This window comes from Ornithorhynchus anatinus, chromosome 11, assembly GCF_004115215.2.
Source record: "Ornithorhynchus anatinus isolate Pmale09 chromosome 11, mOrnAna1.pri.v4, whole genome shotgun sequence".
NCBI lineage: Eukaryota > Metazoa > Chordata > Mammalia > Monotremata > Ornithorhynchidae > Ornithorhynchus > Ornithorhynchus anatinus.
In genome coordinates this window covers 41641188-41662555 of record NC_041738.1, presented here as the reverse complement: position 1 = coordinate 41662555, position 21368 = coordinate 41641188, and the positions used below count along the sequence as shown (strand labels likewise).

Below are 21368 nucleotides of genomic sequence, written 5' to 3'. Positions count from 1 at the left end.
TCCCCTCCCCCTCCACCCCCCTGTACCCCCTACCTGCGGCAGCAGGCAGGGAGTGATATCTGACCTTGTACAGTACTGGGCAGTGTAATGGCGACAGCTGCTCTCTCACTCTCACTCCATGTATTGGCCCCCTTCCCTCCGTCCCTCTGTCCCTCCAACCCTCCCTCCTTCCCTCCCTCCCTCCCTCCCAGCACCAGCCTCTGATCTCAGCCCTCCCCATCTCTCCCAGCACATGTGCTGTCACTCAGCCAGGCCACGGTTTTATTTTAGCTCGGAGCTGGAGACCTCAGACGGAGACCCAGGCGCCCCGGACCGAAGCTCGTGTCCTCTGTCCTCCCGACGTGGCCCCTGTCCGGCCCCCTCTGCTTGCTTCCGCCAAGATGGGCATCTCGCTCCTGGTTGCCCTCTGCCTCCTGACTCAGGTAGGAGACGTTCACCCTGCGTGAGTCGGGTGGGGGCTCCGAGATGGGTGGGTGAGCCCTCGAAGGGTCAGAGCGGCGCTATGGGGGGTGAGATCGGGGTTCGACTGGCACTTGGACACAACCAAGTCCAAAGCGGGGCCTTGGGCTGCCCCCGCGCCTGCCACTCAATGCCCTGCCTATGGGGGACGAGAGGTGGACGGTCTGGGTGGAGTAGCCGCAGGAGTGTGGGATCTCTGGGCGCTACTTGGCGAGGGAGGACGGAGGACGGAGGATGGGGCAGAGGGCAGGCCTGCAGGGGAGAGGGGCTGGCGATCCCCACAGGGCAGAAAGAGCCTCATGTAACCATGAGGGAACCTGAGCCAGACGCTCCCCCTGCCCCCACCCAGCAGGGAGAGGACAGTTGGAGGGAAGCGGAGAAGGTTTTCGGTGGGTGGAGGGGCATGGGGGAAGAGGAGGGTTGTGGGGCCAGTCAGCCTGAGGCTCACGGGGAAAGGGGCATTTTGGAGGGCACTGGGATTGCTCAGGAGCAACAATTTGGGCAGAGCTCTTGAAGACTATACATTCGCTGTGGGCAAGGAACAGTTCTACCAACTCTGTTATAGTGTACTCTCCCAAGTGCTTAATACAGTGCTCTGCACACAGTAAGCACTCAATAAATATGATTGAGTGATTTACTGATTGAAGGAAGGAGGAAGAACAAATGCAGCTTCCCAGAGACTGGACAGTGGCTCCCATAATCCCTCCCTGTGTCAGCAGGTCTTGGGCAAACTCTTCCCACAATCCAAGCCAGATCCCGGAGAGGAGGGGACTGGAGGGAGGTGGGGCTGGGGTCGGAGCTGGGGCCGGGACCGGGGTTGGGTCTGTAGCCGGAGCTGGGCAGGGGCTGGGGCTAGGGTCCGCCCCTCGCCAGTGAAAGACACGGTCTGCTGTATGACCTTGGGCAAATCACTTCACTTCTCTGTGCCTCAATTACCTCATCTGTAAAATGGAGATTAAGACGGTGAGTCCCATGTGGGACAGGGGCTGTATCCAACCTGGTCATCTTGTATCTACCCCAGTGCTTTGAACAGAGCTTGATACGTAGTAAGCGCTTAACAAATACCATCATTATTATTGGTCTCCCTGAGCCCAGAACCGAGGGCTTTACTGTCCGCATCACCCACACCGAAGTGTCCCCATGGGGCTGGGTCAGGTCCTAGGCAGAGGCACTGAGAAGAGCAGGCAGGTCTCAGGTCAGAGCCCACCGGGAGTCCCTACCTAAAACAGATGCTATCCAGAGGGTATGCGAAACCCACACGCTCATACCCCAGCAAGTGGGTTAGAGCCCAGGGGGTCCAAAGTCTCTGAAAACTGGCTCCCGGGCTCAGAAATCACCCCTCCTGCTGCCCAAAGGCAGCTGGCTCTGGGGCGAGGCTGGCAGCTGGAGCGCCGTGCCTTGACTCTGTGCCGATGCGTTCGGCTCACAGATGGATGGGCTGGGGACCCTACGGCCCCACCCCGCCAGCTGGCCTCAGCCCCAGGAGCTGCCCGACCACTCCAGACCCTGTGGCCTTCCGCATGAATTCCTGACGCCCCCCTCCCCAACTCCCGGCCCTCCCACCCCACCCCATTCCGCCTCTCTGGAGTTTCTACTGAATGGGGAGGTGGAAGGGAAATGCCCAAGCTCTGAATGCAATCTACACCCTGACCTCCCAGCCCCATCAGCCTGGGTCCCTGACACTCCCTCTCTTCCCTTTCCCTACCCACCCTTCCTCTGTGGCAATATCAATGAGTGGCATTTAATGAGTGCTTACCATGCACAGATCAGTGTACTAAGCGCTCGGGAAAGTACAGTGCAATAGAGTTGGTAGACATGATCCCTACCTCAAGGAGACCAGTGGATTGTAAACTTTCTGGGCTGGAATACCAGTCAGTCAGTCAACCAGTGGTCATATTTACTGAGTACTTACTACGTGCAAAGTACTGAACTACCCTGAGGGTTTCCACTCAATGCTGGAAGGGCCCGAAATGGTGGCTTTCTGGCCTGTTAGCTCTTGAAAGCCCATCCCCTCCCAGTCCCCCAAAATCTCTGTCTCCTTTTCATCTTCACTCTCAAAATGAAAAGTCAGTCCCTGACCTCAGCCATGCCCTGCCTCCTCCACTTCAGCAGGCTTCTTCCTGCCTCTATGGGAGTTTCTATTGAAGCATTTGGGTCTTTGCTTGGGACAGAGGACTGATCCCTCCTGGGCCCTGCACCCCCTTCTCTTCTTGGTGCGCCCGCTACAGAGGAGAGTGTGGGGACCCAGAATAACCAGGTACTTGCTGAGCTTGATGGGGAAACAAGCTGGGAGCAGGAGCACAGGCAGTGGAACAAATGCCCTCCTCCTGCAGGAGGGTGACCTAAAGGACTCTCCATTCCAGACTGGCTCCTGGGGTCCTCTTCCCTGGCCCAGATCCCCCAGGAACCAGTCTGAGGTTCTGTTTGCTCCAGGTGGAGTTTGGAGTTCAATTCAGGCCCTTTAAGAGTCGCCCCGAGCTTCCAGGTCAGTCTCCCCGCCACCACCCACGAAGGCTGGGGATAACCCTGCCTAGACCAGGCCCCACAGGTTGCTTTGGACTCCCCTTCCCAGCTACACCCATCTGGACATTCCCTGGAAAGCCCTCACTCACACCCTCTGGAGCCTGGCCTGGGAGGAGGTGGGACTCAGTAGACAGGACACTTAGCCCCAGCTTGGAGGAGGCAAAGTCTTTGTGTTCTCCGAGCTCCTGCAGTGGCAGCCAGCAGAACAAAAAGCAGCGGGTCAGATTACCTCCTCCCACGGGGTGTCTAGCAGATGCCGGGACCAGCAGCGGCAAGGGGCTCCAGCAGCTGGTCGCCCGCAGAGAGGGCCAGGGCCCCTGGGACTCCACTCTTCCCCCGAGGAGGCCAAGCACCCTCAGATCCAGAGCTGCCCCTGAGGTGCAGGGCCCAGGGCAATCTGGTGGCAGGGGACCTGTCAGCCAGGGCGGGGAGCGTAAAGGTGACCGTTCCTCCCTGCGGCCTACTACCTTGCTGCTCTGGCACTCCTCTGCTGTGGTCCCTCTGCCCCTCCCAGCCAGGCTGGCTGGAGCCCTGATACCCTCAGTAGATATCCTTCCGTCTGTGCCCACCGGGTCACAGGATCTGGCCTCTGGCCCTGGGACCCTTCCTGAATTCATTTCTCCCAGCTGGGTTTCCAGAAGGTGGACTCTAGAATGGTAGCTCCCTGTGGGCAGGGAATGTGTCTGTTATATTGTTATATCGTACGCTCCTAAATGCTTAGTGCACGATTGACTGGCTGACTGGACAGGCACACCTGAGGGTCTCTGCCCGATCTATAGTCTTTCACGGTTCTGGGGGCAAGAGTAACCAACCAGGTCCATGGCTGGGGAGAGCGGCCTTTCCTGGGACCCATCCACAAAGGCTGACGGTTGCTGCTTCTGCCTTGAGTTTGGGGCTCCCCAAGGCAGAGAGGGCTTAGTTCTCTTGACAGGTCAGAGGCTGAGGGACACAGTAGCCTGGCCCCCCCTGCCTCAGCCTGGCGCAGCCTTGCCCCTCACCAGGGTACCAACAGGCCCATCCACACTCACACTCTGGCTATAAATGGCCCTGGGCTTGGGGGACAGCTGAGCCCATTCTAAGCATTCCTGCCGGCTCCCACCCTGCTCTAGGAGATGGTGGGGAAAGGCGGGGAGTGGGACGGGGAGGGGGGTCAGCTGGAGAGGAGGGAAGGGAGTGAGCAATGAGAGGGGTCAAGGAGAGGTGACGGTGATGTAGGAACCCAAATGCCCTTTCCTCTCTGCAAACCAAATTTTCTCAGCGGCCAGGGAAACAGCCCTACAGCCTCGGCCTCACGGCTCTCCTGACCCATGGGGTTGGATGGGCAGGGGTTGGGTGGTGGGATAGGCAGGGAGAACATGGGGGACAGTGAGGGACAGAGTGCATGAGGTACCCGTGTGAGGAGGAGTTCGGGTACCAGAGTGTGATGGGAACCCTCCACGCTGGGCCGCTACCCAAAGCAATGCAGGTGTCCAGTTGCATGGAGAAACGTGCCCTTGCTAAGCTCGCCTGTGTTTGCCCCTTCCAATGCCTGACAACATAAGCGAGGTTGGCAGGCTGAGAACCCTGAGGAACCTATCCCAGAAACTCACCATGGGTCTCCCCCCTGCGCTGGGATCTGGCACCTTCTGCAAAGTAGAATGGCCAATTCAACGCAGGGAGGGTGGGAGTGGGGCCCACCTGCCCGCTGGCTGGATGCCCTGGCTGTGGGTCTGCCTCTGCCCATGTGGCGCCACCCAGGACGCTGATGGCCATGGTTCCCAGGGAGAGAGGGAGGGGAAAGAAAGGAGAGAAGGAGGGAGAGGAGGAGGAGGGGCCGGCATTTAGCTAGGTCAGGTCTCTCATAGCAGCAGGCCCACATCTGCCGGGAAGGGGGAGGCCAACAAATGTTCATTCTGAGCAGGACTTTCCCAAACAGGCCCATCCCCTCCCTGCCCAGCACAGCCACTGGCCTGGGAGCCAAGAGCCCTGCCAAGATTCTGCGGCTGGCTTCCGGCTTCCCTCTGACCCTGTCAACTCTGGCTGTGGGCAAGTCAACACCGAGTGGCTCTCCCAGGCCCAGCAAACTGGGAACATTGGCTCCCGGCCAATCAACTGGATGGCAGGAATTCTGGGCTGCTGAGGCCGGCACCAGAGATGGGAGTGAGGAAGGGGGTTGGAGGCAAGGACAAAGCGAGGTGGGGGTCTCTTCCCCTGCACTCCTGCCCCCCAAGCTCTAAAGACCTAGATTTAGCCTTGCAGTCTGGCCTGCAATATGTGGGTGCGAGTCTTGGGCCCTGAAGGTAGACACCAAAAACCAAAGGCTCCTTCCATCCCTTCTCCCAACTTGCTGGTCCAGGACATGCAGACTCAGAAGCTCTCAGGCCCTGATGGTACCCTTATGGACTCCCCACCCCTCCTCATCACCTCGTAAACTCACCCTAGGTGCCTTCCTGGCTGTCCTGGGCCCTTGGGTTCTCAGTCCATGGTGGTATGGACAGGTGGAAGAGGAAGAGAAGGAAGAGGAGGAGGAGGCTGAGCCCGGGGCTGCGCACACCTCAGCTTGCCTAGTCTCTAACCCCATTTCTGGGAGGTGGACAAGGAACCAGAGATCATGGTCTGGACTTTGACTTGTGGCAGGGGCCCTGGTCTGGAGGCTGGACCGCCAACAGGATGAGCAGGAAAGTTGAGATCTTGAACCTGAGATGAGGCTCCAGGGTAGTTTCTCCCTCCAGGCCCAACCCCGTTCCCCTGGGGGGGTCCAGGCCCAGTGGGCAGACCCAGGCTTATCCTGTGGGTGTTTCCCACAGCTCCAGAATGCAGAAGGCCCACCAAAGTTGGGCCGGAAGGTCACGGGAGATGAGGTGGTGCTAGTTTGGCCGGCCGCTGACCGGGCGGGTGGCTGGTCACTCCCAAATTTGGCTTATTCCCAACTGGTGGCGGGGTGGAGCAGAGGGGTTCCCCCTCTGCCACCTCTGAGCCCCAAATTCATCTGGCCCACCCCCTAGAAATGGCTTCTGCCCAGCAACACCAACCTTTATTGGCAATTTGCAACCCACCAGCCGGGAGGGCCCCCAATCTGCTGTCATTTCTGATTCGTTCCACTGAGGCCCTGAGTCATCGGCCATGTAATTGGGTCTCGCCTGTTAGGAGGGAGAGCCCCGTGGCCTGAACCTCCTCTCTGCCGGCAGAGCCCGGCTGGGGGTGGGGGGCGGGGGCGGGGGGACCGGGCTCTGCCATCTGGGGAAAGACTTGAGGATGGAGTTGCCCCTGCAGGGAGGAACCGGGGCCCAGCTGTCACATTCCCAGTTCCAGGGGAACCAATTCCCAGCCCTCCCTTTCCCAACAGCTCTCAGAGTCAATTGTCTTTGACTCTGCCTCTCCACCCTGCCCCCGCCACTCACCCCGCAGATCCGAAGTGATTCTCACCCCGATGAACTCAGTTCCCTCAGCAGTCTGACCGGAGGGCAGGGCTGCTCCTCCTGGCTCCACGGTGGATGAGTGGATACATGGAAGGCTCCCTTCCATTTCGACAGGTTCTCCCGTCTCCCTGGGAGAGGTATCCAGGTAATCATTCTTCCCACTGTGCAGGCCCAAAGACTGAGGCGCCAAGAGGGATGCTGAAGGTCTCTTTGCTCATGAACAGTTCTTTCATTTTGGCGGGGGCGGGGAAGGTTGGCACGATACAGTGCCCAAACTGTTCCTCCTCCCAGAGTAGGGTGGCCAGTGGTCTGTTTCACACGCTTCAGTTCGGCCTCTCCCCAGTCTGGTTCCAGGACTTCACCCTGATCTAGGAGAGGGACACAAAGACTCTGAAGCAAAAGAGGGTTTCAAGGCCTCCCTATTCCTCCACAAAAAATTCTGTAGTTTTCACGGAACTTGCAGACTTTCAGAAAGTGGCACCTGTGATGCCATTACGTCATCTGCATGCCCGGCATGCCGTGTGTCTCCGAGGCTGACATATAAGAGGCCATCAGTGGCCACCCCATCCTAAACCCTTAGGGTTCAGGGAGACAGAGGTGATCTGGATGGGCAGAAATGCCCTTCAGTTTAAGGCAGGGCCCCCGGGGTTGGTCCAAACAGGCCCTCTGATGACCCTGCTGTGCCCTCCTGCCCACATCCTCTCTGTCCAGGCTGGGACTGGGTGCCAATTACGGGCAGAAAGTATTTGCTGAGCTCACAGGGTTGGTAGTTCTGGGCACAAGGGAAGCGTGTTAACTAACCTTTTAGGAACCCATTGTGTATCGGGAGAGAAAGACCAACCAACCTCCAGTCACAGTAAAGCTGCCAGACCAGCTTCTGGGGAGCGTGGGAATCAAGGGGTTGTGGGCTGTCGATTGGGCTGACAGGGTGGGGTCTCCATTACAGTGACCAAATTTTGGGTCTGAGAATATGGGCTGCCAGCTGCAGGCAAACTGCCCACCCCACCCCTCTCCGACCTTCCCCTCCACTCCTGCAGAGAGCTGAGCCATGGATACTCTCGGGGTGACTGAGTGGGAAAAAAGATCAAAGTTGTTCTCTCTTTATTCCCTTCTTACACACACGCACACACTCATCCTCTCCCCTCTAGCCCCCTATTAGTTTGGGTGGGGAGGGAGAACACAGTGATTGCTGTGAGCTGCTCTGAATCCCCACGTGGCCATGGAGATGTCAGGCTGCAGCTTCGGGATCAGAGGCCGGAGGTCACATTTCAGGGTCAGGCAGCAGCTGCCGCGGGACCAAGAAGCAGATTCCCCTCTGAGCAGATGCTGCGGGGGCTGAGATGCACCTATCTCCTGGCGCGGTAGAACCCGCCTTCCTCACCTTCACCCGTTGGGATGCCAGGGTCCAGCATTCCCTCTGCCCACCCTCTTCCTTCCCTGATGCTGCCAGCCAGGGAGGTGTATTTCCATTAGGCTTGCCCCAGCCCAGGCTATCTGGGCATTAAAGTGGAAGCGCCCAGCGGGCGGGGGCCCTGTCATTTGCATTAGCTTGGAATGGTACCGCACCACACCGTGCACCATACCGGAAAAGCTGGATTGATCTCGCCCTCAGAGCACCGTCATTTCTGCCATCTCCTCTATCCTCCTCTATTCCTGGCAAGTGAGTGAGCAGGGAAGGAGAGCAGGCAGAGATGATTACCTGTTGGCAAATGGGGAAAGGGAGGCACAAGGAGCGTTACCTGTCCAAGGTCACAAAGCAGGCACTGGCAGAGCCGGTCTCCCAATCCCAGCATATGTCAGTTCTCTTCCCCCCTGCTACCCTAGAGCCAGGACTGGGGGCCACAGCAGGAGGTGGAGGTCAGAGGAGGGTTTTCGGCCTATTTTTTGAAACATCCCCTTTCCCCTGCCTTGACTAGAGGAGGCTTGGAGGGGAGTTTGTACCAGTTCCTCTGGATGGGTGAAGCTCCATTGGAGTTTTATCAGGATAAGGAGGATATGTTGGTGTTTTTCTTCCTTATGCCCCGCCCTCTGCTCTGCCCCAAGCCCTCCACCCCAGCCCCTGTCCTTGGCCAGAGTTCTTTCCCCAGAAAGTGCCGGCTAAGAACTAAGGTCACAGGTGCCCCCGGGGCCACAGAGGGGCATCTTAAAGCTGGTTTGAGGCCTCCTCTGCCTCTGAGGATTCCTGGATGTCGGAGGGCCCCCGGAGAGGTGACTAAGGTGACACCATCTGGTTGGATCATGTTTCCCTCCCCGGAGCCCGAAGCCTTGACTGGTGCCTGGGGTGGGAGGGGGAGGGAATGGGGGGCTCTGGAAGCTTCTCTTCCCTTCCTCCCCTCAACCAGATCCCAGGCCCTGAGTAACTCTTTCCATGCATAATGACTCTAGTAAACATCCTGCCCTTCTGCCTATCAAAAACAAGCTAGGGGATATCGTCCCAATACTATGACTTAAAAGGGGAAGGGGAAACACGTAGGCCTTCTCAACACAAACGATGGACCCCATTTTCAAGCAGTCAGTAACATTTAAGGATATTCCCACCCTCACCAAATACCAATACCAAGAAGCAGCGCGGTCTGGTGGAGAGAGTACGGGTCTGGGAGTCAGAAAGACCTGGGTTCTAGTCCTGGCTCTGCCACTTAATGATAATAGTATTTGTTAAGCACTTACTATGTGCCAAGCACTGTTCTAAGCACTGGGGGAGATACAAGGTAGGCAGGTTGTCCCACATGGGGCTCACCGTCTTGATCCCCCTTTTACAGATAAGGTCACTGAGGCACAGAGAAATGAAGTGACTTGCCCAAGCTGACAAGTGACAAAGGTCTGCTGTATGTCCTTGGGCAAATCACTTCACTTTTCTATGCCTCAGTGTCCTCATCTGTAAAAAGGGGATGAACACAGTGAGCCGCCTGAAGGACAGGGACTGTATCCAACCTGACCAGCTTGTGTCTACCCCAGGGCCTGGCACATGGTAAGTGCTTAACAAATACTATTATTATCAAATACCATAAAAAAGAAACCCAAACTCTGACAGTCTTCACTGCCTGAGCCAGACCCATCCAGGCGAGACCTGAGCATCCTCTCCTCCTCCCACTTACACGCTCTCTGTCTCTCTCTCTCACCTCGCCCTGCCTGCAGCTCCCGAGGGTCAAACAGGCAAAGGAGGCTGCAGGGAAGATGGGGCCTCCTCTTCATTCCCAAACTGCCACTTGACTGCTGTGTGACCTTAGGCAAGTCACTTCACTTCTCTGGGTCTCCATTGCTTCATCTGTAAAATAGGGATTAAGTCCCAAATGGGAAAGGGACTGCATCCAACCTGATTATCTTGTATCTACCCCAGCGCTTAGTACAGTGCCTGACACATAGTAAGTGCTTAACAAATGCCATTTTAAAAAAACCAAAACCCAAACCCAGCAGCTACTAGTTGCAGCTGGGCTGACTTCTTGAGTATCTTGCCCTAGCAGGGCTCCTCCCAGCTGCCGGGCCCCTCCTGGCCTTGGGAAGCGGCGGGGAAGACCCTAAGTAGTTCACAGTGATGTTTGAATAATAGTAAGAGTGTTTATTAAGTGCTTACTGTGTGCAGCGCACTGTACTAAGCACTGGGAAAGATTACACGGGGAGGAATTAAATCTAATTCCTAAAGAAAGCAGGGCTTCTTTCTGGCTGGGGTTAGGGAGGGGTGTGATAGAGGAGGTCAGCATTATAAACATCAACTCTTAAGAATCCAGAGAATATAGAAAGTGCTTATTGTGGACCCCAGATTACAGTAACTGCTCTTACTTGCACTTGGTTCTGGACCCCTTCAGCCGTTGATATTCACCCCCACAACCCTCAGCACTTACATACATATCTGTAATTCATTTGTATTAATATCTGTCTCCCCTGTTAGAATGAAAGGTCTCTGTGGGCAGGGAACATGTCTACCAACTCTGTTACATTGTACTCTCCCAAGCGCTTAGTATAATGGTCTGCACACAGTAAGCACTTAATAAATACCGTTAAATGACTGATTACTTCCAACCTCCACCAGAGTGCTTCTCCCAGCACCCCCAGAGTCCCCCGGATTTATGCACCTCAGGGCTAAGGGGCAGGACCCCAGTTCTCTCCTACCCTCCTTGTAGTCCTCCAAAGGGAGAATGGTTTGTGGTGCTCCTCCCCCAACAGAAAAGAGAAAATAGAAATGTCTTTCCCCTCCTTTGAGACCCTTGAAGGGCAGCTTTTAGTAGCCAGTCAGTCAAACGTATTTATTGAGTGCTTACTATGTGCAAAGCACTGTATAAATTGCTAGGGATAGTATAATATAGCAATAAGCATACACGTGTCCTACCCATAACTAGCTTCCAGTCTAGAGGGAGAGTCTTGTCTTATCTTATGTTGTTGAGTCATCTCTGACCCGTAGTGACACCGTGGACCCAACGCTTCCAGAACGCCCCACCTGTAACGGCAATCGTTCTGGTAGTTTATACATAGAGTCTTCTTGGTAAGAATACAGAAGTGGTTTGCCATTGCCTCCTTCTGCACAGTAAACTTGAGTCTCCATCCTCGACTTTCTCCCATGCTGCTGCTGCCTACCACAGGGGAGTTTTGACTTGTGGCAGATTGCCTTCCGTTCATTAGCCACTGCCTAAGTTAGGAATGGAATGGATAGGCCTCTGCTTGACTCGCCCTCCCATAGTCAAGACTGGTACAGTACTGGAAACTCTCCAGTTTGAGACACTGGGGGGGGGGCAACAATAATATAAATAAATTAATTACCGATCTACACATAATTATTGTGGAGATGGGAGAGAGGATGAATAAAGGGAGCAAGTGGGATGACACAGAAGGGAGTGGGAGAGGAGGAAAGGAGAGCATAGTCAGGGAAGGCCTCTTCGGAGGAGCTATGCCTTCAATTAGTCTAAACTGGGCCAGGAGTGAGAAGATCCAGGGTTGTGGGACGGGGAAGTTTCCTGCATCTCTGGAGGGAATAACTCTGGACGCTTTTCCACCAGGAGCTCGGTTTCTCCGAGGGGACACCCCCAACTCGGTTCCCGTGGCGCCGCCCTGCGGGGCTGAGCCGAGTGAAGAGAGCCTGGGTCATCCCACCGATCAGCGTGTCTGAGAATTACAAGAGGCTCCCTTATGCCCTGGTACAGGTGAGTCCAGTGCACAACTGCAAAGACCAAAGCAACTTGGACCACCGTCGGGCCGGCCACCAAGTCAAAGGATGCCCCCAGTCCACATCTGGCTCGGAAAAGGGATCTCGACATAGCAAAACCCTCTGGGAGTTTATCTGGCACTTCCCTCGTTCCCCAGGTACCCCCTCCTTCCTTGCTAGGCCCGGCCACCCTCATCTTTCTACCCATCTCTGTTCCAGCAGGCCCAAAGACCCAAACTTGGGGCCAGGGCAGACCCACATTCTGCCGAGGCTCCCCGTGACCCTCCCCATCCGGGCGGATCGATGGTGCGGATTGAGCACTTATTGGGTCCAAGTTACAGTACTAGGCACTTGGGGGAATTCAATAACAATTAACGACCTGGTCCTCAAGGAGCCCTCAAGGAGCTTACCATCTAAAGATGGCAATGGACAAATTATTCAGAGAGAGTGGTGCAGGGAGGAGAACAAAGATAGAGCACTTAGAACAGTGTTTGGCACATATAGTAAGTGCTTAACAAATACCATCATTATTATTATTATAGAGTGGGATTGGATGAGGGAAGCCCAAGCTCCAGAGGAACCTCGTGCCATCCCAGGGGTGAGGTGGGAAGTGGAGGGTTGCTGGGGAAATGAGACCCAGTGCCCCCAGCCCTTCCAGTGCCTCACACTCCTCTTTGCCCCCTCCCTTTTCCTTGCCCGCTGTTCACCATGTTTGGCCTCTTTTGCCCACACACCCGATCCCCCTCCCGCTCCATTTCCCATCGGACAGATCAAGTCAGACAAGCAGCAACCAGGAGGAGTCATCTACAGCATCAAGGGCCCCGGTGTGGATGAGGAACCCAAGGGCATCTTCTCCATTGACAAGTTTACCGGGAAGGTCTTCCTCAATGCCATGCTGGACCGGGAGAAGAATGACCGCTTCCGGGTAAGAGGAGTCTGCTCCATCCGTGTGTCCAACAGGCTCCCTCTGCTTCTCCGCTGCTCTGCATCTTATTCCCCTCGTAGGCTTGGTGAGCCCTTGGGCCAGAGGAGCTGGGGGCCAGTGGCCAGGGCCTGACAGAATGGGAGACTGTCTTGCCTGGCCTGGCCCAGCCCCAGCCCCAGCTCCCACAATGACAGGCCTCTCTTTGCCCAGCTGAAGGCTTTTGCCCTGGGCCTGGGCGGGACCACGCTGGAGGACCCCACCGATCTGGAGATTGTCGTGGTGGATCAGAATGACAATCGGCCCCTCTTCCGGGAGAAGGTGATCACAGGCCACGTCCTAGAGGGAGCCATCCCAGGTGAGCCCCGCCGCTACCCGTGGAAGATGGGGAAGCTGGGGTACAGGAAACAGGGATTGGACCGTTTCTCCAGAATGGTCGGTCTCACATTGGGGTGAAGGCCAGAGCTGGGGGGATGGGGGATGGAGAGAATGGCACGTGAAACCGGAGTCCAGCGTCTTCAAAATTGAGGGCTGCCACTTTGCCCTAGGAGGCTGGGGGCTGTGGCACCAGGGTGCCAGCTCTGTCTGACCCCCTAGTAGTGGCTCACCGAACGTCACCAGCCCCTGGGAGCTCTGCCACTTGGCAGGGCAAACGATCACTCAGTGGTATTTACTGAGCACTTACCGTGTGCAGAGCACTTGGGAGACTACAATATGAAAGTTGGTTGACATGTTCCCTGCCCACAAGGAGCTAACAGGTTAGAAGGGGAGATGGATATTAAAATAAATTTTGGATATATACTTAGGTGCGGTGGGACTGAGGATGGGGTGAATAAAAGGTACGAATCCAAGTGCAAAAGCGATGCAGTAGAGAGAGGATGTAGGGGAAATGAGGGCTCAGTCAGGAAAGGCTTCTTGGAGAAGATGTGAAGTGACCTGCTGGCCTGCTTGCCTGCTCTCCCACCCCCCCATTCTCTCCCTTCCAGCCCGGAGGGGTCAATCCCCTATATGGGTCCGTCCCTGCTTCCTTCTGGAAGGCTCCAGGCTGCAGCAGTCCGGAGGCTCCCAGGGAACCCCGTCTTCCTCCCACAGGCACCTACGTGACCAAAGCCGAAGCCACGGACGCGGACGACCCGGACACGGACAACGCGGCGTTGCGTTACTCGATCCTGGAGCAGGGCGGGGCCGAGATCTTCAGCATCGACGGGAGCACGGGCGAGATCAGGACGGTGCAAGTCGGACTGGACCGGGAGGTGAGGGACGGGGCCCCTGGATCCCAGGCAGTTGGTCCTGCCCTCCGGGGCCCAGCCGCACAGTCCTGAGGGGTCAGGGCCCTAAGGGTTTAACCAACTCCTGGGTCCTGCTGGACCATGCCGTGAGGGACGGGAGGGTGGGCTCCATTTCTGGGTGAGGTGTGAGCCCCTAGTTTAGAATCTTAGAGTCGGAAGGGGCCTCGGGGTCTTGTCGTCCAACCTTCTGCCTCAGGAAAAAAGGATGGCCTTCCCAAACGGGGGTAGTTCTGCTACCTCAGGACCAGAACCATTATGACTCCCACCTTTGGGGAGGTCAGATCACGGTTATCGACGGCCCATCACCATCCTGATGCCACTGGCCAGGCCCAACGAGCCCTTCAAAGTTGGCACCTACACCCTTCTGTGGAGGACAGGTGACCAAAACAACAGACTTCCCCACTTCTTCCCAGGCTTGGTCCATGTCAGCCCAGGCTAGAAAGATCTTCCCTGCTTATTGTCTAGTGAGGCTTTCTCACTATGGAATGCTGGGAGTCCTAGAACTCGAAGGGTCAGAATCAAACATGACACTTGAGAGCAATTCTGGAGTGCAGGTCTCAAGAGGCAGAACACATTCCTCAGCTACCTTGTAAATGGAACTTCCTTGCCAACCCCAGTGTGCACATTCGCATGCGTGCACACACACACACACACACACACACACACTCACAGCCTAGTCCTTTCTATAAGATCCTTCTCCTGGCTCCCCCAGCCCAGGAGAGGAAGTGTTTACTGATTCCAATGGTGGAGTTCTGGCCTCCAGGATGGTCCACCTGCCTCCGTCTCACCGGCCGGGATGGGCTTTCTCCATACAGGTGGTCGGGGTTTACAACCTGACGCTGCAGGTTGCCGACTTACATGGAGATGGGCTCACCAACACGGCCACGGCCGTCATCTACATCGACGACGTCAATGACAACCCCCCAGAGTTCGAGACTGACAAGGTACCGCCCACCCTTCCTCCATAGGGCTGGTTTTTTCCCAACTCTCCTTTCCAGTTGCCCCCAGGATTGATCCCCACTACACCCCACCAGCCAGTACACTCCTACTGTACAAAACCCAGAGAGGCTTCTGGTTCAACCCAGAGGATCGAGGATAGGGGCAGGGACAGAACAGGACCAGCCTCAGGAAGGGTGCGGGAAGGGCAAGGGCAGATGCGTCATAGCCGGCTCCGGAGAGCTACGTATGTCCCCGGACTTCAAGAGGTCAACCAGTCCATTCCCCGGCCTGAGGGCAGGGCAGCCCTCACACCTTTCCCGTTTCTTCAGATATCTAGCTTCATTTCCACCACCTGCTGTGGTCCCCTCATCTTTGCCTTCCTAAAGTCTGACGCTCCTCCCGATCCTATCTGAACTAGAACGCCCCAGCTTCCCAGATTCCCTCCCTGCCCCAGGGTGATTTCCAGAGCCTGCAAGTGGATGGAGGCTTAGAGGTTCCTGTGGAGGGGGCTTCTTTGAAGCCTTCTCTAAAACTCATCCCCAGGTTCCCACAGACTCCCAAAAGTGGTTTCCTACCATTCTGCGCTATCCACTGCTCCAGGTTGAGGCCTGGAATTGAATCCTGGGACCCCTCACGCATGCCCTTGGCCCATGCCGTGGCCCCTAGCCAAATCTCTGTCAGGCCACCTCGCACAGAGCCCAGGTCTCTGGAGAAGAAGGCAGATGGACTCCACCAAAACCTACACAAACCCAGGCCTGATCCCCCAGCCAGCCCCTGGCCTGAACTTGGGCTGCCGTTAAGAAGGAGAGCCTGGGGTCTGGGGTCTGGGGTCCGGGGCCTGGGCCCAGGGTCGGGCCCCAGAAGGGGATTCATGACAGTTCTAAGCTTGAGCCAGGAGACTGGGGGCAGGTGGGCAAGTCGAGGCTGATGTTTAGGCTGCCCCCGAGGGCAGCGGTGTCCCGACCTGAATTCCATGGGAGTAGGACTCCGGGTTGGGGTGGAGAGAAAGCGTGAGCAGAAAAAATGACCAGAAGAAGGACAGAGGGAAGCCTGACCAGCCGTGGTCACGATATATGAGACATCTGTAGGACTCGGACCCCTTGGGGACCTCTTCTATCAGGAGGCCGAGGTTGGGGGGCCCAGTCTCTAGCTCCCAGCTTCCCTTTCCCTGGCTCCCACCCGGTCCCCAAGTCGCTGGGCTGAGCCCGGGCCTCACGTCCCTTGCAGTTCTCCGTGGAGGTGGCGGAGGCCACCGCTGGGGTAGACGTGGTCCGGCTGAGCGTACAGGACCGAGACCTGCCCGGCTCCCCCAACTGGGTGGCCAAGTTCACCATCGTGGACGGAGACCCTGAGGGGGCGTTCGCCGTCCGCACGGACCCCAAGACCAACGAGGGCATCTTGTCCGTGGTGAAGGTGAGGCCAGCGGCAACTGCCCACATCCGAGCTGCAGGAGATCAGAGCTCACTGGCTCTCCCCCTTCCCGGGAGCCAGGGGGCAACTTCAGGCTGGACCCAAGGATGGCATCTCCACGGTCCACACCCAGGCTGTCAACCAGAAGCCCTCCCTGCCTCCCCTTTTTCAGTGCCAGCCAGTTCTGGGCCCTGGGCTGGAGCTGCCTGATTGCCTCTCTGAGCGTGGGCAGGGGCAGGGGGAGGGCGGCTATGGGGGTGGCACACACTGAGGACGTTCCTCACCCCGGCCAACCTCGGCCTCCTCCACCCCTCCCCACAGCCCCTGGACCACGAGACCAGAGAACGCTACCAGCTCACAGTCTCCGTGCAGAACCTGTCCCCGCTCCAGGCCTCGGCGGCCCAGACGGCCCCGGCCCTGGCCTCGGTCACGGTGAAGGTACAGGATGTGAACGAGCCACCTGTGTTCCACGGGAACCCCCGGCGGGTGAGCATGGCGGAGGGGGCCCCGGCTGGGAGTGAGGTCACCACCTTCTCCGCCAGCGACCCTGACCTCCAGCAACAGCAGCAGCAGCTCAGGTGAAGGGCCTGGGGAGTTGGGAGGATGCCCTCCTCGAAGGGCAGGCCACACCAGTGGAACAGCCCCACCAGTTCCTCAGCACTCCAGGGTGTGGGCTGGAGGCCTATTCCCATCGCTGGATGTGTCCTCAATTCTCAGCCTTCCTGGCTTCTTTCCTGCCCCTACCCTCCCATCATTAGCATCTTCTGGAGCTGCCCGCCCCAATCTGAGACTCCTCAGCTCCCTTGGCCCAAGGTGGAGCTGGGAGAGTCAGCCTGATGGTGGGGGCCCAGACCTAGCTGGTGAATGCCCCAGGAGGGTGATTCCTCCCCACTCCAGCGCCCAGGGTGACTCCCGACAGCTCCCGGGAATCCGCTCATTGGCTGAGGCGGAAGGGACGTGGGACCACTGGAAGCAGCAACCGGGGCCTGAGGCAGAGAAGTGGGATTGGCGGGGGAGTCTCGCTCATCAACCCTGCAACCCAGCCTAGCACACTCGTGCGCGTGTCGGGCAGGGGGGAGCCGTGTGATGTGTGTGTTGTTGGCCACGGGTGGGGAATGGCAGCCCCCTGGGCCCCACCTTTCCCATGAAGAGCCCGGCTGGAGCCAGACCTCACACCTCCTGCCCTCCTCCAGTTATCTGAAGGACTACGACCCCGAAGACTGGCTGCTGGTGGATCCCCACTCAGGCAGGATCCAGACCAAACGGACCCTCAGCCACAAGTCCCCATTCCTCAAGGACGGCTGGTACCGGGCCATCATCTTGGCCAGTGACAACGGTGAGGCGGGGGTCGGAAGGGGACTCTGGGCCCTGGAGGGCCGGGGGGGGCGGGGGTCCTACTATGACACAGGCCTGGAGGCCAACTGCAGGTGGCACCTGAGGTGGGGAGTGGGGAAATGGCTGGTCGTGACTGGGTTGCCTTGTATCCCCACCCCCTATATGTCCCCAGCCACCCCTGCCCGCACAGCCACAGGGACCCTGTCCATCGAGATCCTGGAGGTCAACGACCACGCCCCCATCCTCACGCCACCGGCCGGGGCCCTGTGCAGAGAGCCAGGGCAGGGCGGTGGCCTAGTCCTGAGCGCCACGGACGAGGACCTGCCCCCGCACGGGGCCCCGTTCCTCTTCCAGCTCCACCCCAGCTTCCCCGAGCTCTCTCGCAACTGGACCATCAGCCCAGTCAACAGTGAGTAGGGAAGCCCCCCTACCCCACCTCACTCTCACCCCCGCCAGGCTCCACTCCTTCGACTGCCCCCTTGGCTTGGGGGTACCTTTAGTGCTGGGGGTTCCTTGCTTGGGATCGGGGTGGGAGATGTGGCAGAGAAGGGCCAGAGGACAGCTTGTGAAGGGAAACCCGGGCTGCTGGGTGAGGGGAAGACTCAGGCCTGCAGGCTCCGGGGGGAAAGGAGGAGGGTGGGACCATGAGGTGATAGTGGTCAAGCCAGGTGGGAAAAGCAGACTCCCCTGGGCCATATCTTGCCCCACTCTGTGCCAGCCCCAACCAGGCTTTATCCATTGCCAGTGACCCACGCGGTGCTACGGGTGCGGCCTGGGGGCCAGGAAGGGCTGTACACTCTCCCCCTGCTGCTCAGCGACTCGGGGCAGCCGCCACAGCAGCGGGAGCAGCTGCTCAACGTGACCGTGTGCCACTGCGGCGAGGCGGGCGGTTGCGTGCCCGAGGCCGCCGCCCTCCTCTCCGGGCGGGCCGGCATCAGCCTGAGCGCCCTTGTCATTGTGCTGGCCAGCGTCATCCTCCTGTTGGGTAAGTGTCCAGCGCCCACCCCCCACCCCGTGACCCCGCGACTCTCCGCGCCCCCACCCACTGCCATCTCTACGTCACAGCGCTTATCCTCCTCGTCGCCACTCTGGAGCGTTTCCGCCAGCGGGCACGGGAGAAAGGGCTGCTTGACGGCCTGCAGGACGACGACGTGCGAGACAACGTCCTCAACTACGATGAGCAGGGAGGGGGCGAGGAGGACCAGGTAAACAGGGCAAGGCGGGTGGAACTCAGCTGCAGGTCAGAGGGTGGCCAGGGTGCACAGGCCTCAGGGCCAGCGACAGGCAGGCCAGAGCCAAGCGAAAGGCTCCCCGGTGCCAGATGAGGGGCAGGGAGGATGCCAGCCAGTGGGATTGGCCACGCCTCAGCGGTCTGTGAGCAGAGGCAGAGACTGCAGGGGTCCAGCAGGACAAGCCGGGGGGCAGGATGGAAAAGCTTAGCTTCGGATAGACAGGACACTCCGGACTCCCAGCCTGCCCAGCCATTGCCAAAGCCCATCCTGCCACCCTAGATCTTTTGAGCCGGGCCAGCCTAGGAGGTGAGGTTTGCTGGGGCCCCATGTGGGCAGCGGGCAAGCGGAGCCTTCTCTCCAAAACACCCCAGCCCCATTCCATGAAGACAGAACTCCTGCCTCTCAGGACCTTGCACACGATGGCTTCCAAGTGGCTGCCTTGGCCCGGCCGAGCAAGGCCGAGCCCGGCCTTGGCATGGCCCCTTGTGGGGGCAGCTACCGGCTGACCTGGAGCTAACGTGGATGGGCGCGTTCCTCCCTGTCGCTCCATCCAGGATGCATATGATATAAACCAGCTGCGCCATCCCGTTGCCGGACTCCCGCCGCCCTCCCCCCGGGCCAGGCCAGCCTTGCGCAGAGATGCCCCCTACAACTTCATCGTCCCACAGCACCCCAGGAAACCGCCCGCAGGACCTTCAGACATCGCCAACTTCATCAGTGACGTGAGTGGGGGTGGGGAAAGGACAGAGCGAGGGAAGGAAGAAGGTGGCCAACAGGGGTCCAGCTCCCCTCTAGCCAGCCCTGCGAGTACACGGGGCCCAAGCGCTGCTTTCCCTCTCCAGGCCCAATAGGATGGAGTGGGCTTAAATCGCAGCAGGAGAGATTTCAGCTAGACATAAGGGAAATCTTTCCTGCCAGCAGAGTTAAGCCTGGGAGAGGGAGAGGAGGCCTATCAGCAGTCTCTCCCCTTAGCCTAAGCATCACTTTACAAGGGGTTACCACTAACCTGGGAGTCGGGACCCCACCTTCTTTCTCCCCATCTCTCCCTTACCCCATGCACTCTCAGAAGGCCATGGGGATGAGCCCCCAGTCCTGGTTGCGCACTCTGGTGACGGAGCTGCTTCACACCTCTGTGACCACTCTCAGCCTCCCCAACCCCTGCCTGTGTCCTTTCCTGGGCTGGGTGAGACGTCTAGGCTTGGCTACCGCCACTTTTGGGCCCAAGAGTCAAGCAAGGCAGGTTGGGGACAGGGTGTTCAAGGAGGCAGTAGCCTCTAATTGCGCAGTACTGCCTTGTGTGTCAGGGCTCTGGCTCCTTGGAATCCCCTAGGCCCATCTGGGCCCTCTTGCCCACGACCCCCGCTGCATGCTGCAGAGATTTCTCCATCACTCCTTCCCACTGCGGCGGTCTCCAGCCCAGGGCTCGGCTCACACGGGGCTCGCAGGTGCCTCAGCTCCCCTCAGAGAGCTGCCGCTCTGACACGACGTGTCCGTCCCCTCGCCCCACACCCGAACAGGTGGTCGGCTTCCCCTCTGTCTCTTCACCTCCCCTTCTGAATGCAGTGATCGGCGGGGCCCCCGGCCTGCCCCGCCCCTGACCGGCCCCATCGTCCACAGGGTCTGGCGGTGGCAGACAGCGATCCCAGCGTCCCCCCCTACGACACGGCCCTCATCTATGACTACGAGGGCTCGGGCTCCCCTGCCGGCACGCTCAGCTCCATCCTGTCCAGCCAGGGCGACGAGGATCAGGACTACGACTACCTCAGCGACTGGGGACCCCGCTTCCTGCGGCTGGCCGACCTGTACGGGCAGTGAGGGGCGGACGGGGCGGGGCACGCTACCCCCACCCCCCGCTCAGTGCTCTGGGACCGAGGCCCCGATCAGCCCCTGTGACCTCCACCCACCAGCTGGACCGCTCCTTCTGTCAAACTGGAGTTTGCTCAGCTCCACGGCCCTGCCCTTCCCGGCCACCGCATGACAGATAGGGACGCAGTCCAGAGCCCGGGGTGGGTTGGATCTTCACCTCTAGGGGGGCGTAGCAGGGGCCTCGGGGCTGCTTTAAGCTCCCCAGAGTAAGGACCACCCCGCCCTCCCCGGACTCACCCCAAACACGGGTCCCCCACTTGCCGTCTTAAGGGGGAGGGGAAAGGAGATGACAGGCAGGAGAAGGTCTGGTCGTGAGCTGGTCGGCAGGAATATGGAGGGGCATGGAAACAGGGTGTGGGGGACCGGGGTGCCTGTTGAAGATTACCTAAGACCAAAGAGACGAGCAGTGATAGAGCCCAGAGTGGGGGATTAGATCCAGCGGCCGAACCCCGGGGAGCTGGCCTTTTAAGAGGGTAAAAATTCAAACTAGAACATTTCCGCTTGGACCCATGCTTAAAGGGGCAGGCACCCAAGGGGCACCCCCTCTCCCTGTGGCCACCTCCGGCCCAGGAGCATCAGAAGATTAGGGTGAGGGCAGGGTGAGGGCGAGGGGAGTGAGGAGCAAGATGATGGATCCCATGTACACCAGAGTCCTGTGGTGGGGCTGGGGTGGCTATTCCCCCCCGCCAGACAGTTTCCAGAGGCCCCATTGAAGGTGGGGGCAGCAGCCTCCACTGAGGCAAGTTTGTATTAAAAACGGTAAAAGATATTTGTGTGCAGCACCGGGCTGGGATCTGCCACGCCACCAGCCAGGCCCAGAGACCTGGACACACACACAGTTGGGACAGCGGCCACGGCTCC

The 21368-nt window shown here is 58.6% G+C and overlaps 1 protein-coding gene across 1 annotated transcript; it reads left to right on the top strand.

Moving 5' to 3' along the window:
• Window positions 1-237: 237 nt before the first annotated feature.
• CDH15 (cadherin 15) lies at window positions 238-21276 on the top strand. Its single transcript, XM_029076155.1, has 14 exons — window positions 238-422; window positions 11369-11512; window positions 12284-12439; window positions 12650-12794; window positions 13529-13689; window positions 14541-14669; window positions 15892-16077; window positions 16396-16652; window positions 17268-17410; window positions 17582-17818; window positions 18155-18394; window positions 18475-18614; window positions 19196-19363; window positions 20259-21276. The coding sequence occupies exons 1-14, from the start codon at window positions 381-383 to the stop codon at window positions 20454-20456; spliced, it is 2346 nt and encodes a 781-aa protein (XP_028931988.1). The 5' UTR covers window positions 238-380; the 3' UTR covers window positions 20457-21276.
• Window positions 21277-21368: the final 92 nt, after the last annotated feature.

Bases quoted from the DNA above. Each gene is read 5' to 3' on its own strand.
- CDH15 (XM_029076155.1), top strand. From the start codon at position 381: ATGGGCATCTCGCTCCTGGTTGCCCTCTGCCTCCTGACTCAG. The intron at 12,795-13,528 runs GTGAGCCCCGCC...TTCCTCCCACAG, and splicing joins CCTAGAGGGAGCCATCCCAG to GCACCTACGTGACCAAAGCC. The intron at 13,690-14,540 runs GTGAGGGACGGG...TTCTCCATACAG, and splicing joins AAGTCGGACTGGACCGGGAG to GTGGTCGGGGTTTACAACCT.